The 17,186-nt window shown below is 45.5% G+C and overlaps 1 protein-coding gene across 1 annotated transcript; it reads right to left on the bottom strand.

Moving 5' to 3' along the window:
• Window positions 1-2,789: 2,789 nt before the first annotated feature.
• GSG1 (germ cell associated 1) lies at window positions 2,790-15,437 on the bottom strand. The gene is made up of 6 exons (XM_074168324.1): window positions 15,375-15,437; window positions 9,830-10,148; window positions 7,257-7,304; window positions 4,393-4,545; window positions 4,182-4,293; window positions 2,790-3,105 (listed from the first exon to the last, which is right to left on the bottom strand). Exons 1-6 carry the CDS (start codon window positions 15,435-15,437, stop codon window positions 2,790-2,792), a joined length of 1,011 nt encoding a protein of 336 aa, XP_074024425.1.
• Window positions 15,438-17,186: the final 1,749 nt, after the last annotated feature.

Raw genomic sequence — 17,186 nt, 5'->3', positions numbered from 1 at the left:
TCTCCCCCTCCATATGCTCTTCTTGCATGCTTCCTTCCAGGTAACACAGAGATGTGAATTTAGAATTTATATACATATATATATATATATATATATAAAACCAGGTTTTATATATATATGTATCAATTTATACAGTATATGTATATTTTTTGTATGTTTAATTTATGAATGAGATTTAAGACACTCCTTTTTATGTCCAAACAGTATTCCCAGGCAGTCAAATAAGCTGTAGGCCTAGAGTGGGCCATGATGACTCAAGGCAAATGGTGTAGCTAAAGGACACTACCTGCTTTAATCTTTATATTTTTGGAGAGAAGCCTCTGTCTGGTTCCTGCAGGGCTAGTCTTGTCTACAACCTTTCCTGTGCTCTCAGCCCTCTTCTCCATTCTGTCCCCAAACTCACAACCAAACTAGCTCTCTGGCTGAATTACCTGGTCTGGAGAAAGATAGTCCCCACAGCGTTTGCCAGCTCTTGCACTTGTGTATTTCTTTCCCCAGTCCCAAGTTCAGGACAGGTTCATATGGGTGATGTAGAAGTGAAAAGTTCACGTCTTATTTCTATCCATCCCTAAGCTTTTTATGAACCCAAAGTGTCACTGTAATGTCACACTGCAGTCCAATGGGCTGAGTCCCCCTTTGCAAATACATCTCAGCCCTTTTAGGAATAGATTCCCAGCAGATCCGCACTGGCACTGTAAGGATTACACTAGATCCAGTCACAGCAAAGCTGATTCTCACTCCACTGCTTCAGGGTTTAGAGGCTCAGACAGAGGCAGAACTGGAAAGCTTTTCTATGCATTTTACCCCTATTCTGGGCTCAACTTTACCATTCCCTTGCCAGCCCAGCCCTGTGTGCAGGGAACAGACTACCACCAGGGCACATTTGTTCACAGGATGTTTAACGCTTTGAGCTGTGCCTCTGAGTGTGCCATCAGTCTCCTGTGTTGTAGTTGCAGAGCATCTACATGAACTTTCTTGTAACAGAAATGACCATATAAATAGGAACCACTTTGGTGCCCCAGCAGCTCCCCACAGTGCAGGGCAACAACATAGGAACTGTTTTCCCAGTATACTTTTCTAGATCTGACCTTTGACATTAGGCAGAGCCAGGCTGAGGTGAGAATTGCAGTGGACTCTTCTGTCCTCCTGCTGGCCGGTGCGCTCCCAGCCCCCCCCCGCGCTTCCCTGTGAGTGGTGAGGTGATAGCAGGACTTTGGCCCCCCCTCCAGGTGGGCGCATCTACCATGGGTTTGTTGTCCTGGGCTCTTGACACCTCTCCTTGTTACATCACTCTCTCTCTTCTCCTTCTCCTTGTTACATCACTCTCTTCTCCTTCCCTGCATCTCCATATCAAGTTTCCAGGATAGCCCTTCAGGATTAGCTGCAAGCTCCGAGGCTGGTCCTTGGGCCCTGTTCTCTTTATGTCAGAGCCTGTGAACAGTTTGTATATGTTTAATGGTATTTTTGTGTAAATAGCTTTGTATATATTAGCACAACTGTAGCAATGGCTCTAGGCCTGGCATTTTCCTCCAGACAGGGCTTAGTGTCTATAATATATAGTCAGTTAATACAGCTACATAATAGGGACTGAATTAATGGTTGGACTTGATGATCTTAAAGGTCTTTTCCAACCTAAATGATTCTATTATTCTATGAACGTGTGAGGACCAGTAACATATGAGGATTAAACAGGAGTGCCCCTTCCCTCCTGTCTACCCACCACCTTGCTGGGAAAGGTGAAGCGGCTGTTAGCTGAAATAGTTATTCTCCTGAGGTTCTTCCTGAGAGAAGTGATATTCAAGTGCAGTGACGTTAGCTCCTCCATACTGTGAATTCACCCTGCCCGCGCACACACACATCCCCACTGTGAGTAAAGAGTCTGTCTGTATATTGTTGGGAAAATGTATCTGAACTGTGAACTGCAGTGGAGCAAATAAATGCTGTGTACAACATCAGTGTGTCATGTAAACCAGTGTTTCACCTTTGAGAGACAACGAGTTTGCTTGATTTGGGGATTGTTTGTGATATTTTTACAATGAGGAAAAGGCGGACAGATGAAGAGAAACAAATTAAAAAGCAAAAGCCCAGCCAAGGATTCTTAGCAGTTGTGGAGAAGCACAGTAGAAAGAGACAGACAGGAAAGTACCTCAGAATGGGAGATTTGGGGGGGAAAAGCAAGAAGGGAGCATGTGGGAGTCATTACAGATCAGAAGGAGGAGGAGACAGATGTCTTAAAGGAACCCCCCATTCCTGCTGCAGCAGCCCTTTTAATCTGGGGGCAGGGAGAAGAGGAGGTTGGGCCTGGAAATGAAGAATAAATAGGGTATTCAGAGAGGATTACAGCCAATCAATATGAGCACCGATGCCATTCACCATTAACACTGAACCTGGACGGTTGCTGGAAGGTCGATGTGACACCACTGAAAGAGGCCCAGCACTGCAGTTTGTCAGCTGGATGGTGCTGACTATCTATTCCCTGGTGCAATACTGCTGGGATTAGGACAACTGCTTCAGCTCTGTCTGAAAGAGCTTGGAGACAGCTGGCACCAACAACATGTCCCTCCAGTTTCACCTTTCCCAGCTGAGGACACCCGTCAAACTGTGATTAGGGAGGACCTACCCTGCTACTGTTGGCACTGCTGTTGCCCTGGCCCCATGCCCACCTTCTCTCTCCCCAAACAGAAGAGGAAGGAAGAGCTCTCCAAGAACTTGCTAACAGTGGTGCTAGTGTTTGGTTCAGAGCTCTTGTGCCTCCCAAACCCCACAGCTCTGTCCCTGGGCACTCATCCCTAACAGCGATCCTCCCCGATTGTCTGTCCCAAGACCTCATCCAGTTCCAGCTCTGGTTCCCGCTGTAGCACTTTCTGCTGCAGCTCCGAGTAGAAGTCGACTCCTTCAGAGACTGAATGGAGGATCTTGGCCTGGGGCTCGTAGTAGCTGCTTATTTGCTGCTGTATGAAGCACTGGTGGTGCTGAGGTTGATCCTTGAAGCTCCCATTGTAGCCCTTGATGTGGTTCCTTTTGAACTCCAGCACCGTCTTGGTGTAGGTGTTGAGAGTGGTTACAGCAGAGGCCATGCAGCAGGTGAAGGAGGCCCAGGCCATGCTACAGGAGAGACACAAGAATAGCACGTGCCGTGAGAAGCCAAGTAGGGTAAGGAATTGATGCACCCTGATTTACCAGGCAGAAGCTGCTGGGCATGGACATGAACTAGAAAGCCTAGAAGTGTCAGGCTCATAACATTACAATTCTTAGGGGTTATTCCACCACAAGATCCTTCTGAGAGCGGTGGGGTAAATACTGGTCACAGGGAAGGGAGGGATACAGGGAAAATAAAAAGGGCAGCGGGAATGTCTATAACGGATCAGAGCAGGACAGCACAGCTTGGAAGCAAGTTTTGTATTGCAGGGCTGCTTAGTGTCTTCTTGGACGTGAGGCATATTCATGAGCATAACCAGATGGCCATGCTGACATTTGATGCCCACAGCTGGCACATGGCACTGGAGCGTTTAAGTCTTAAGAATCAATGTGGTCATCATCAGTACAGCATCGCCAATTGAGCCTGCGCTTTCCGTGGGCACTGGCAAGGCTCATCCAACTGTTTGTCAAGTCAGTTATGGCCTATCAGCTGCAGTCAGCTTCTTTAGCCGTCAGAGAAAGGAACCCTAAGCCACCTGCTTTTTGCAGCTGCTCGTCCTGGCTACAGTGTCCACATCTTTAAGTACCTGTCTAGGCTTTGGTGCTGCAGGATTAGGCCCCTTGGACATTGGTTAGTGAAGATGCCAAACCAGCACCCAACTTAAACTGCAGAAAAAGGAGGCATGTTTGAGAGCATCGTCACAGGTGTGACACTGGCCTCTGCATACAGGGAAGAGCTGAGACCAAACAGGGCAAACCAGCGTAGGGGCCAACCTGATTAGTCAGCAGGGTCGAAGGTACTTGCATAGGTGTGACCCCATTGTTTTGCCAGTCCTTTGTAGCTACTAATTTAAGTAACTCAGCAACTACTTGTTAAAGAAGGGGATGAGACAAAGACAGGAGATCAGCAGTGGTACAACCATGGTACACCTGTCTTTGGAAACACAGAAGGTCAAGAAGGGAGGAGGTGGGTTTTGGCAGGGTGGAGTATGGCTGAAGCCCAAAAGGCTGGGGAGGTGAAGATGGCTTCAGAGCTCACGTACTAGTATGCCCAGCCGTAGTCCCATGAGTGTGGTCTCCAGTCCTCTGGACCCAGACTAACCGTTGCCTGGAAGACTTGAGTGTACATCATGTGTGCTACCATCCCAAGGAGACCTGGACACAAAAGACAAAAAAGCATAGAAGTTACAGCAGGAGCCAGAGCAGCATACTTCAGCTGTGTGTGGGAGAGGAGGCCTGCAGTAACACTCTTACCTGACAACACGGAGGAGACAGCAGCAAAGGCGTTGAGCTTCAACCCACAGACAGGATTGCCCGTATGCAGCATTTCCACCATCATGAGGATGAAGCTGATGAGCAGCAAGCTGATGTACAGCATCTCTGATCCCAGTGACAGCCACAGGATTCCTGCCAGAAACCAGAGACTCCTCACATCAATACAAGACAGCTTGTTCGGGGGACAGTACTCCCTCTTCCCCAGCCAATCCTGAAAGGATGTCCTTTGGAAAGAAGGAAAACAACGAACACCCAAAAGCATTCCCCCCCCCAGCCTGTGAGCAAGGACTCAAAGGATGCTGAAGGGGACAGAGAGTCTGTCTCAGAAGATGGCACTGCAAAAGCTGAGAGGAACTAAAATAGCTGCCTGTAAACAAGCCAGCGTTATTCATAAACAGCAAGGAAGAAGCCATGGGGAAAAAGGCAGAGAGAAAGCTGTTGAGTATTAGCACAAGACCTAGTGATGATAGGTTGGCCATAAACACATCTGAGCTGGACTTTGGAAGGTTCTTACCTATTAGCGTAGTGAGGTCAGAGTAGGTTTCTAATCACAACAATGGAAGCAACGACTTTTAACCTAGGACTCAACTGGTTAAGAAAACTGTATGGCTTGTCTATGGCAGTGGCTGGGACCTGACCTCTGGAATTCAGGCCTACATTCCTTGGGGTGGATATCCAGCTAGTGCAATAACATTCACCGCTCACCTTGCTGCTTGAACAGGGTACAGGTGCTTTCATGCTGGGATTAATAGTGGGACTTAAGTGATACCACAGTCCTCAGCTGAGCTGCATGTGCAGTAGAAATTGGAGGAGAATGAGAAATGGCACTCTGTAATGCTGGGCTGTGGAAGGGCACAAGATTCATTGAGGAAGAAATATTAATCTGACAAATGAAGCAGCACTGTGAACACTACTGTTAGCAACTATTAATGGCCGTAGAGGAGACATTCAACTGGGGAAAAGGAGTGTGAGGAAAACCGTCATTAATGTGGCACTGACTTGACTTCTCAACGTCATTAGTGCTATAGAGTCACCGAGCTCCTTAGCAGGAATTGATGAGCTGCATTCCCTGCTTAAAGGAGCCGGCTTGCTTGCTGCAGCACTGTCAGGGAGACTATGTCATTAGAGCTCAGACTGCCGAAAGTGTCCTGGAGGCTGCAGGCACCACACATGTCTCTGCATCGCTTCCCCTGGAAGTCCAGACTCACCACCCATGATATGTAATCTGGTCCTGTAACGCTGCCTGCGTAACGTGGAGCTGCTCTGCAGACACCCAGCTCAGCCAGCCCAGCCTCCAACCAGCAGTCACATCACCTTCTCCAGTGGTGGCCCCACTACATAATGGCAGCTGCACTGGAGGCCAAGGTCATATTAAGATGATGCTATATGCAGGAAGGGGCCAAAGAGAGTGATAGAGCTGTTAAGACCACAATGTGACTACGAGTGCCATGCTTAAGCTCACAGTGATCTTCCAATTAATTTGTAGGAGCTCAAGGTCTTACGGAACATGGCCTTTCTATTAATATTGGGCTGTAATTACACAAAGAGCATTAGGAGGAGTGTGAGGGGGGACAGACAGAAAGATTTACAAAGACACATAATCTGGTTGCATAAACCTCTTTTCTTAGGAAAACATCTATAAGGAAGACACTGGAAAAAACAGAGCCAGAGGCCTGGGAGGGAATGAAGCACAAGAAGGTGAGAAAGCAGAAAAATACATTGCTACTCACTGTGAAGTGAGCATTTTGTGGTAAATTCAAGAGTCATTCAGTAAATGCAGTTAAGCCACTCATTTTATGATGGAGATCTGCATGACTTCAAAATGATCTCATAACACCAGCATGATTTGAATTGTGTGAATACTGTTTCCCAAAAGAATAAGCAGGGGAGGTTTTTCTACCCTGCTGTTGTGCCGAGAGTGACCCAGGTTAATCTACACAGCGATGCCACTGCAGGCCACTCGCACTGGCCCCCTCACCTGGGAATACACATTATAAAAGCAGGTCAGCAGTCTTTGCCAGTGTTTTGAAAATAGGGGAAACAAGGAAGAAAAAGAAGATGGGCTCCCCAAAAGTACTCATCTCTCTGCTGGCTGTTGTGATTCCCCGGCGTTTGTTCCAGCCCTTGCTCTCATAGCTTGAATGCTGACACAGGCTCTGCACCCCAGGCCTTTCCCTTCACATATGAACATCCTCTGAAATGACTTGCCTCCAGCCTCCAGCTCAGGGAATGGTTAGCAAGCCCACAACAAATGAAAAGCTTTTAGTAAGTAAAATCTCTATTGCGTATGTACACATATATCCAAGTGTACTGAAGTTATCCCCAGGATAATTTGAAACGTGACAATGACAGGAGGGCTGAGCTCTCCAATCCAAATGAAGTTTGGACTTCACCCTGAAAGTGTAACTTTCGCGTGTCCTGATCACTTACCACAAAGTAAGAGGAGATTCAGCTTCTAGAGTCATCTCAGTAGACCCCAAAACTGAAGCACTGAGTCAACATGTAGAATATGTGGAAGGGACTGCCCTCAGGTGGCATCCGTCCCCTTCCTGCCGACTACAGCAAGATGACAAGCTCAAACGGGGCAATTTATTAGATGAGGCAAATCCCAGTGCACATGGGAGGGGGCCTGAGGTTTCCAGTACTGACCTCACAGATGGCAGTGGTTTAGGCAAACATCTGGGAGGAAATCTTTGCTCTTTTAGCAACCATGAGGCCAGGATTTCATGCCTGCCTCTTTGGGGACCCACCCTGCTGTCCTCACTTGGGTGAAATGTTGCAGGTCCCCCATCCCAAGGAAGTACACTGGGCAGCTACAGTGAAGTATGGAGATTTGCTCTTACCTCTCTCTGCTGGTGGTGAAAGCTCAATAAAGCTACGGCATTTCTCTTCTGAAACACAAAAACAAAGGTATTAGTTTACAAAACAATGCAGAGTACATAAAGGAAAAGAAAAATCTCTTCTCACTTTCTTTTCACTGCATAGCTCCAGTCATTTCTGAGTCTACCCATCATATCTTCTCACCTCTGCTCTCTTTCTGACCGTATTTCCATACATTCACCAGGGGAAGGCAATGTTTGCCTGGAAAACTAGAAGTGGCCTTTCCAGAAAAAAAAGTCATCAATTTTTAAATCTTATAAGCCTCTGGTGATTATAAGAATCTGTTGCTACTCATTCACAACATTACTGTTGTTCAGGCCTATTAAGGGTGTATCTTATAACAGACTGTAGCCCCACCACTTCTGCTGAGGACGTGAATTCCCACTCACCACAGTCTCAGCAGAGCAGTTCTAACACTGCTTCCCAAAGAAGAAAGAAAAAAAAAAAAATCTTCCCAAGTGAAATGCTGCATGACAGAGATGCGAGTCCTTCTTCTGTGACAGGGTATCACACAGAAATATGGTCTTCTGTCCTCACATTTTAGGCATGCTATTTGGAAAAATGGTGTTCATATTTGCTTTGGCTTTTTATGTTGGCCAGATGCAAACTATTGTCTCAGCTGAGGGTCCATCATTATTATCTGTAAGTCTCTCTTACTGCATACTGCATCACTGCATTTGAGGATTCTCTCCTCTACTTGGCACAGTATTTTCTTCCAGAAGTATCAGCCTGCCGCTTTTCATGTAAGAATCTCATTTTCTTAATTTCTATCCCCAGTTCTAATCTCTCCCAATCTCCTGAATTACTTCTGTCATCCACAGCTCTCAGGATGCTATCCAGCTTAGTGCCATCTGCAGTCCTCATTAACTTGCGGTTTGCTACTTCACCTAGAACTTTAATGAGGTTATTCAGTAATGGCTCATCTAAACTGATCCTGAGATTAGTCTGAATAATGAAATCCTTTCTCCAGCTCAACTGAAACTCTTTTTGCTCATAGTAGCCCCTTTTTTGTTGTTGTTGTTGTTGTCTATGCACTTGCTTCAAATACCCACAGCAGTGGGTGGGCTGTACTCAATTTACAGGAAGCAAGGGACTGAGATTGACTATGTGCTCTACCCTGTGCTCTGCTGTGATCCAGATGTAACGTGCTCTCTGCGTTCCTTCAGGCATCGGGGTTATTTGGGGACTGCCCGATGGCCAGACAAGTCTTTCAGAGAAAGCTGTCAAAGAATGTAGTCCCATTCCCACAAGCACCATGGAAACACACCCCAACGCAAACCAGTCCCAAATAAACACATCTCCTTCCGCAGCATGTCTGGAAATGCTCATAACGAAGCAGACCTCTCATTAGGACATGGGAGTTTCAAGCACATTCCCTCCTGCTCCCGCCCCCCTTCAGTCTGCTTTTATTCACCAGTTCTTTTTCAAACTCTGACAGCAACAGATAAGAAAACGAGAAATGCTATACTAGAACTTTGTTAAAGGTGAGATGATTGTGCTTGGGAAGAGCTGAAGGGAGGGTGGTGGGCTCAGGGGAATGGGCCTGATGAAAGTCACTTTCATCACTGTATCTTTAGATTCAAGTCTCCCTGTTGGCCACTTTCTGGGTCAGTTCTGATCCTTGATGTGTGTGCCAGGCTGTAAAGAGCATCTGTGCACTGCAGAGCATCCACCTGTTCTGGTGTGGCACAGGTTTCGGCAGAAGGACTTCAGCAGGGCTGGGCAGGAGCAAGTCAAGGGTGAAAGGAGGCACCAAAGGGGTCTAGGACAGGTTGCACAACCAGCTCCTGACACTTCAGAATTTACAGTGCCAGTCTCATATGGTCAAAAATCACAAATGAAACCTGTCACAATATCACAAAAACAACTAAAAAATTATGAGTTTGCAGCTCTAATCCTCAGGTCAATTTGCCTCCTAGCTTCAGTTCCTCTGGGTTCACATCTCCAGGTTTTCTCAGTATCTATAAGGTGGTACTTCTCTTTCTCTTTTTTTTTTTTTTTTTTTTTTTTAAGAAAAGCCCAGTCCCCATTCAATTCACAAAACCTGTCAGTTTGGTGATTTAAAAAGAACACCAACTATTGCACTCCTCACAGTGATAACTATAAATTGACAACACTGCATTAAATGGTCCTGCTGAGATTTCTGAGGGGACCTGCCCAAATGTGCCCTGGAGAGCATGAAGTAAGCTGTGTGTAGGAATGGAGATATGGGGAAGGGGAAAGGAGGCTCATTCCAGTTCGTATCAGGATGGGTGATGCCATCACAAAGTCACTGCCACCACCACTTGCACTTCACAGCCCCTATTCCAGACTGAAGGGCACACCAGAGACAGCCATTCTCCCTTGCTACCCTCTGTGTAAACCTCCCAATGAAGGACAGAAATATAATGACCACAGCAGTGCACAGGGCCGATGCCATGTAGGAAAATGAAGGCGGCTTTCCTCCCAAGTGTTGTCAGCTTCACACCTTTCATTTCCAAACTCCTGTGGAGTAAATAAAAGGGAAGAAGTTGTGGCTGCCTGGACAAGACGCTACCTGGCCCTTCCATGCTCTCTTCACAGGAAAGCCACATGCCAGTGTGGAAGTATCTGAAGGCAAAGCGGTCATCTCCAGTCTCCCAGCTGTAGTGCACCTCCTCCTGGGATGAAACATTGCTAGCACCTGCGTCAGACGGCATGGGGACACCGATGCACTTGGTGGCTTTGCTCTTCCCACACAAAGGCTTGGGCACTTTCTGGGTCCCCGTGCACCAGTAGCTGCCAAGCAAGGCAGTGGTGGAAAGGCTGAGCGCCAGCAGGTTCAGGATGACAGCCAGGAAAGCACGGCGCAATGGAAATCCCTTCAGCAGCTCCATCTACAACACACAAACAGGAGGGACTGTCATACCAGCCACTTGTCCTACCTAGCCTTACGAATCCCAGCTCTTCCCAGCATGCACCTGCAGGGAGGGAATATGAGCACTCTGCCCTCCTCACAACATTCCAAGAGCTCACTCAGCACAGAAGAACCATTTCCTGAAAGCCAGGGTGGTGGACCAATAGGTCAGCTTCAACCATTTCAAAGTACAGTGAATATCTATACTGGGGAAGAGAGTGTGACCCAGTAGACATACCAGGGCTGAGTGCATCAGGGTGTGTGACCGCATGAGCAAAATAAAAGGGACATCATCTTCACTCCATCTGAGAGGTGGTAGGGAAAAACTGTTAACCAACTTCCCCAAATACCATGTGTTACCTTTAGATGGGGCATGATGAATGTTGGGTCCAACTAGATGAGAATTCTCGCTGTCAAGTGTCCCAAAATACTTTTTCAAGCACTTCACTACTGAACCTAGGGAGGGAGGGAGTGTATTGATTTCACAGTGGGGAAAGGTAGGAAAATGTTACCAGATCACTGAAGGTCACACGTCAAAGCAGTGACCTGCTCAGGAGGGACACCCAGCTACTTAGCTATCCAGACCCAGCAGCTCAAGTGCAAGCCCCAGAGCAGCACCTCCCACCTGTGCAAGCACTGCTCTGCACAGCAGAAATTTGGTAGGGTGGTGGGATGACAGTGTCTCTGCTCTCACACAAAGTGCCAAAGTGTTGTTTTTTTTAAGAGCGAACATTGCCACAAACACTTTTCCCGGTTTCATCTCATCAGACAAAGCAATTCAGAAAGCAGTTTGTGCACCAGGGTCCTGTGGTCTTTCTCACTCAGAAGGAAGCGTAAGATTTTACGGTTCCTGCAAAACCCTGCACTGACTTCTGAGAACCCCAACTTATCACTCCATGGATTGATTAGATGTCATCTACCCACACATCAACTTTCATGTAATCAATGCATGCCTCTTCCCACATGGCACTCCCTATGTTTGGCACAATTTCATCCAGATACTCCCACCCTTTCCTATTTATGACTCTCAAAAATCTATTTGCCCGTGAATAGATTCAGTTTGTACAGACATTGCCTGCTGCCGGTCCTCTTCACATAACTTTGGTTGACTCACCCAATGTTGAACGTGTGAGAAAGGCCCAGCACACTGTGGACACTACTATAAATAAACAATATGAGACTGAGCTTTGCATTGTTTGTGACTGCACCACAGCTAAAAGTGGTGTAGTTAGAAGCATTTGTTCTGCTAACCAGCAAGCTTGGAAATGTGGTCAACAAAGATGGTGCTGAAGCACCTTCTGGAAAGCAGGACTTCATTAGCATCTCATCACACTAAGAAAACGGTGCCCGATCCAGAACACTCTTGTCAAAGGCAAGAAAATATTCAGTCCCTCAAAATTCCTGTATTGTTTTGTGCTCTGGCTTCTTTTGTCTCTTCACCAGAGCATTTCTTTTTTTCATCAATGGAGATGCTGCACCCTAGAGAGGGTAACATCTTAGTGATACCGTAACTAACGTCTTTCATGATCTGAAGACATGTTGGATATCACCATTTTCACAAAGCAGATACCTACTAGGAACACTTAGTTATGTGAAGGTTTCCAAGGTTGCCAAGGTTGGTGGCAAATTCCTCACTGAGAGTTTTTCAGTGGAAAATTTGGCTTATGACTGAAAAGGAAATTATAGAAAAAATTGCTCTCCTCAACAACATGATTTTTCATCTGAAAATAGAAACCTTCAGCACACAATGGTTTTCAGTTTTTCATCGATGCTTGATTGATAAGATTTTCTGTCATCAGGTTTCAGTTTGCTCATGCTTTTATTTAAAAAAAATATCTTTCCACTCATAATATTGACAAAAAGAATTTTTTCTAATTTAAATCTTCAATAGCAGGAAAAATATTCTCTCCACTTGATTTGTGGTAGTAGCTGAAAAGCCATATCATATCAGAACAAGTGATAAGGAAAAAGACAAAAAATATAACAAACAAATGAGTCAGAAGAAGAAACTGGATCAAGGATGCAGAGGATGAAGAGAATAAGAAGCAAATCTGAACTACTGCATCATGAGAACATTGTCAGAGAAGTTTCCCTCCATAAAAGCCAAACACTTGCTGACAATAACTGACCATAGTATCTAGATAGCCCCAAAAGGAAAGAGAGTTGAATTTACCTTGGCAGCAAGTCCTCGAAGTCCTGTTAATTTGGGGAAGCGATACAGAAACAGGACTCACGCTATGTCTGCTGTTTTGCTCATCTCTGGATCCTTCAAGAAACCCAATTGCTTCAAAACCCCTTTCTCCTTTGCCTCCTCCACTCCTCCTTCACCCCCCTCCCCCATGATTATTAAATGCTATCCCTCCAGCCAGCAGCTGTTTTGCGGAAAATGGTCATTTGGTAATCCACAATGCAATCACAGCACAGCTGCTCTGGGAGATTATATGGGAAGCGATTGGTGCTGCGGGCTGGGATTAAGTGCAGAAGGGTGACCTGTATTGACTGAGTAGAAAGTCTCCATAAAACACAGAGAGATCCCAGCCATCTCCATGCGGTGGCTGTTTGGGGGCTTGTATGGAGCGAGCTGGCTGCTCTCTGGACAATGCTTCAGGGGACAAGCGACCTTAGCTCAGAAACTACCAGCACCCTTGGTGTCAGGTCACGCTTTGCCCTGTGCACTGTCTCAGCAGAATGGCAAAGGCCACAAGCCCCCAAGCCCTGGGACACCCTTTTGGCCAGACCTGCCAATTGCAGAAAGGGGAGAAGAAATAAATGGGGAGAGGAAAGTTTATGTGACTGCATCTGCTCTGAGGACTGAGGATTTCAGACCCTGAAGAGATGCCAACCCAGCTCTCCCCATGGGCACTGGAGATTTTAAAGACAAAAGGAGCCCCTTAACAGAAGCACTGCTGAGTGGCAGACTGGCACCACAGCATCACCACCGTGACAGAGGTATGTGAAACACTGTGAGTCAAAGAAGTCCAACACTCAAAGTAGAGGAGCATGGGGAAGACTGTCAGTGTCCCTCATAGTGGCAGCCTTTACCAAGGCACCAAGTTCACCAGGAATCCCAGCTCCCAGCAGCTTCACATCAGATGAATTTGGGAAGCTAGTAAAGAGAGACAGAAAGATTCACACTCACCCAAAATCCCCTCTGAGCTCTTGTCCTGAAAGTTTAAAAGATCCCACAATACCTGAGGGTGTTGATACACCTCGTTTGGTATCAGCACAGTGAAAAGTAAGAATGGCGTGACCTCTCATGAGGTCAAACTGTCACTAGAGGGCATGGAGCAGTGCCACATTAAATCAAAATGCAAGGGAGAGGAGCACCTCAAAGATATGCACGCCGTCTTCCCTGCAAAGGCTTTGCCCAGTGCCAAGCAGGTGAAGCTCCCACCACCAGCAGGAGGGAGCAAGGCAAATTCCCCGCATGCCCACCCTGCTGTTCTGCCGGGACAGAGGAGACCAGTGGTCCATCTGCTCTCATCCTCCGCTTCCAACACCAGAACCTGGAGGCAGGTGTAGGACTGGCTCTGGGTGACCAGTGCAGCCTGTGACAAGCCCTGCCCGGCAGAAGCAGCAGACAGAGCCCACAGGTTCAGGGTCCCATACGTGGGCTGGGCTGTCACGGGCCGCTGGCCCTTCCTGCCCTGAGCAGAACAGTCAGTAGCTCTGCGGTGATTTTAATCCTAGTCACTGCATAAGCTCCTCTAATACAGATAATCATTTCTAAGACAGGCTAACTGAAAGCAATGCTGAATGTTTCCAAGCTTCATGGACTGTCTGCAGGTTTTTTGATTAATAACAAGGTTCTGTTTGACACAGATGTACTTAATTTACTGAAATAGGTAGAATAATAGCTGATGCTGCTTAAAAGGAAGGTGGTAATTTTCTTTTTTTGTTGCTCAGTCTCTTCGCATCTGGACACCTTAGGTTTGCCTTCTAAATGCTCAGTTTAAAAAAAGTCTGTTTTTCAGGCTCAAGAATAAATAAACCCCATCTCTCTACTCATAATCCTTAATGTTAACATGTTCCTAATTTTAAGCTTGATGAGAGTCTTATTAAAATCCAAGATGCTATGTCAGTTCCTAAAGGTGGGATCAAAGTATATATATTGATGAAATGGAACTGAATTAGATTTATATGGATAAAAATTCAGATTTAAAAATAAATTTATCAGAGATATTCTATGGTTTCAAAAATATACATATATCAGATTTAGGATTCCGAATAATGGCAGATATTTATCCTTCCAGAAGATGGCAATCTTTCCCTAGTCTTCATTTTGTGAGCCTCTGCTGCTCACTGTGCTGGGGGAAAGCAACACCCAAGTTTAGATTTCTGTTCCTTCCCTGTCTCTTGCCCCTCTATCTTCCTCTTTTGTTTTCTGTTTCTATGAACACAACCTCTTTACCTCACCTGGGAATACAGGGGTTTGAGTTATCTTTGAGCCTGGGGAGACTTCTAAAATCACTGGGGAAAGAAAAAAGGAGGAATGAATGGAAGAGCATAGCAGGGCATTTGCTCCACCTTCTGCCCTGCACAGAACTATTCTTTCTAATATATTTTCCATTATTTTGTCAAGTACCATATACCATATTAACTTTCTCAATGTGTTTCTATCCCCAGATTATTGCACACAGCTCACAGAACATAAACACCAGAGCATGTTTCCTGATGTTCAACAAACTTCCCTTAGCAAAATTTTATGGATTTTTTTTTTTTTTTTTAAAATCTTCATTCCAACCTCGCCTTAATCTGTCCAATTATGGACAGGAAAAGCAAGCTGTATCTTTCTTTCACCCTACTGTGCCTCCCAGTTTTCTCCTCTTTGTATCTGATATTTCCCACCATAACTTGGCTTGGCTGGAGGTTTTGGATGTCCCTTTTTCTTTGAACTCAGCAGCAGCCAGTCCCTGGTGACTCGTTTAAATTTTGCCCATTGAAGTGAATGCCCATAGCAGTTGTTTTCCTGCGCAATCAGCCAAGCACTTGGCTTATAGAAACAAAACAAGGAAACAAAACACTAAACACAATATTAGCACAACACCTCTGTGGAGATTGCCAACTCTAAGAAAGCCCGGGCGTTTTTAAGTGATGCGTTTTTATTCTGGCTGTACTACATACATACTTAGGGTGTATCCTACCCCAAAGTGACACCCTCAACTCCCAAGGATGTTGGTGGAAAAGAAAGGCAGGGAGCCCTTACCAGATAGGGCCCAAAAATTGCAGTACTTAACTGGCAGGTCTCAAGAGGCACATGTTTCTTCATAGCCTTCCATGCAGCTCTCCTCCCCAGGGATACCAGGGATCATACACTGTCCTGACATTGGCTCTTCAGCTGCCCTGAAGAGGAGAAGAGAGGAGGAAGAGCAGCTATTTACACCCATAACCTCGCTCTGCGAAACGTGGACAAAGACGGGCTCATACTCACCCCTCATTCCACACATTCCTCGCACATGACACTTCCCACCGCTCCTGTTTTTGCTGGTTTTACAGGAAGACCATCCAGCGCTGCAGTCCCCTCCCTTACTGCCACACAGAAAGCAGGATGTCTCCGAGTGGCAGTGACACTGAGAGAGCCAGACTTCTCAAAGCCAGTGACAGACTGCAAATGCCAGATTTCTCCCTGAGCTCTGAATAATTCCACTCAGATTGTAACCTTTATTTAGCTGTTTGCATGATGCATTAACTCTTGCTCCGCAAATGACCTCACCAGGCATATTTTTTCCAGTCTAAGCACATTTAAAGGTGAATTCTGTTTTTAAACATGAACAGCTTACATTGCTAGACATCAGGTCTGTGGCAGAACAGAAATAAAGATTGAACTGCAATAAGTAAATGCATCTTAAAGATGAACAAACAAGCTTGCGATCACTTTGGACCTAACCCCTACTTTTTTTTTCTTTTTTTTTTTTCCTCAAAACAAGTCTTACTTGGCTGGAATTTTTCCTAATCTTTATGGTTATGAACTGTTCAAAAACACACAAAGTAGACATGAAAAGAAAAAACAATCAAATGCAGCAACACAGACTTTGAGGACTCACTAGAGATTCTGGATGCCTCAATTTCTAGATAGCCAACATAAGACTATTTAAAGGGGGTTGCTTTTCACAGAGTACTTAAACTCTGGCAACTCTAGAATGTGTTCACCCAAGCACACAGAAAAAATGTTATTTATGAAATATAGCTAACCATAAATTGTAAGCAGACAAGAAAAAGAAAACTTTAAATATAGATCTATAAGGATATTTAAGAGGAGTCGGTCCAGGAAAGGGTCCATACAAACCCCCAAGTAGATAAAGGCTTACCTTATCCACCGCTCACTATCCCCATCTGCTCTTCTGAGGCATCCAGTGAAAGACTACAAGGTGATCATGGGCTCACCCCACTATTTCTTTCTCTCTGACTGAACATGTAGCAGCCAAAAAATTCCATGAGATCTGAGCAGATGCTTTGAAATGTACCAAGTCTGTCATTTTATTGATGGGTTAATTCTTTCTGAGCTCACTAATTCATCACGGTACAATATATCAGCTGCAGGATTGGCAGGGTGTCCACTTCTGCAGAACGCGTCTTTGTAATTTGGTAGTCTCCTTTATGAAAATTGTTGCCAGTTTTAAATCTACCACTTATGGGATTTCAGTCTGTTCCTCCACAGAATCACAAACACCCAGACTCAATGGCTGTCACAGGCTCATGGGTTTTTTTATCGTCAAGAGGGACCATTACAACAACATAGTCTTATCTCTGGTGTAACAGAACCCAAAAAACTTCAGACAATCATTTCTAGCGATACCCAGAGCTCCTGCTGAAGCTATGCACATATTCTATACAACTAACTAGTATCGACTGTGCAACAGGATATGATAGAAAACCCATCACATCCTTAGGAAAGTTATTCCAATGGTTAATTAACCTCATCCTTAAAATTTTCCTCTTGATTTGTAAGCACAGTGTTTGCTTTAGTTTTCCAACCTCATCAGGCTGCTCCAACACACAAATAAATAGCCAGTGAAAT

Source organism: Numenius arquata, chromosome 2 (assembly GCF_964106895.1).
Source record: "Numenius arquata chromosome 2, bNumArq3.hap1.1, whole genome shotgun sequence".
NCBI lineage: Eukaryota > Metazoa > Chordata > Aves > Charadriiformes > Scolopacidae > Numenius > Numenius arquata.
Note: the sequence above shows the minus strand (reverse complement) of the source record. Positions and strands in the feature narration are given on the sequence as shown.

Coding starts and splice junctions, on each gene's coding strand:
- GSG1 (XM_074168324.1), bottom strand. CDS start 15,437: ATGAAGAAACATGTGCCTCTTGAGACCTGCCAGTTAAGTACTGCAATT. Junction 10,149..15,374: donor CAATTTTTGGGCCCTATCTG/GTAAGGGCTCCC, acceptor TGTGTGTTGTAG/ATGGAGCTGCTGAAGGGATT. Junction 3,106..4,181: donor GACTACGGCTGGGCATACTA/GTACGTGAGCTC, acceptor TCTCTCCTGTAG/CATGGCCTGGGCCTCCTTCA.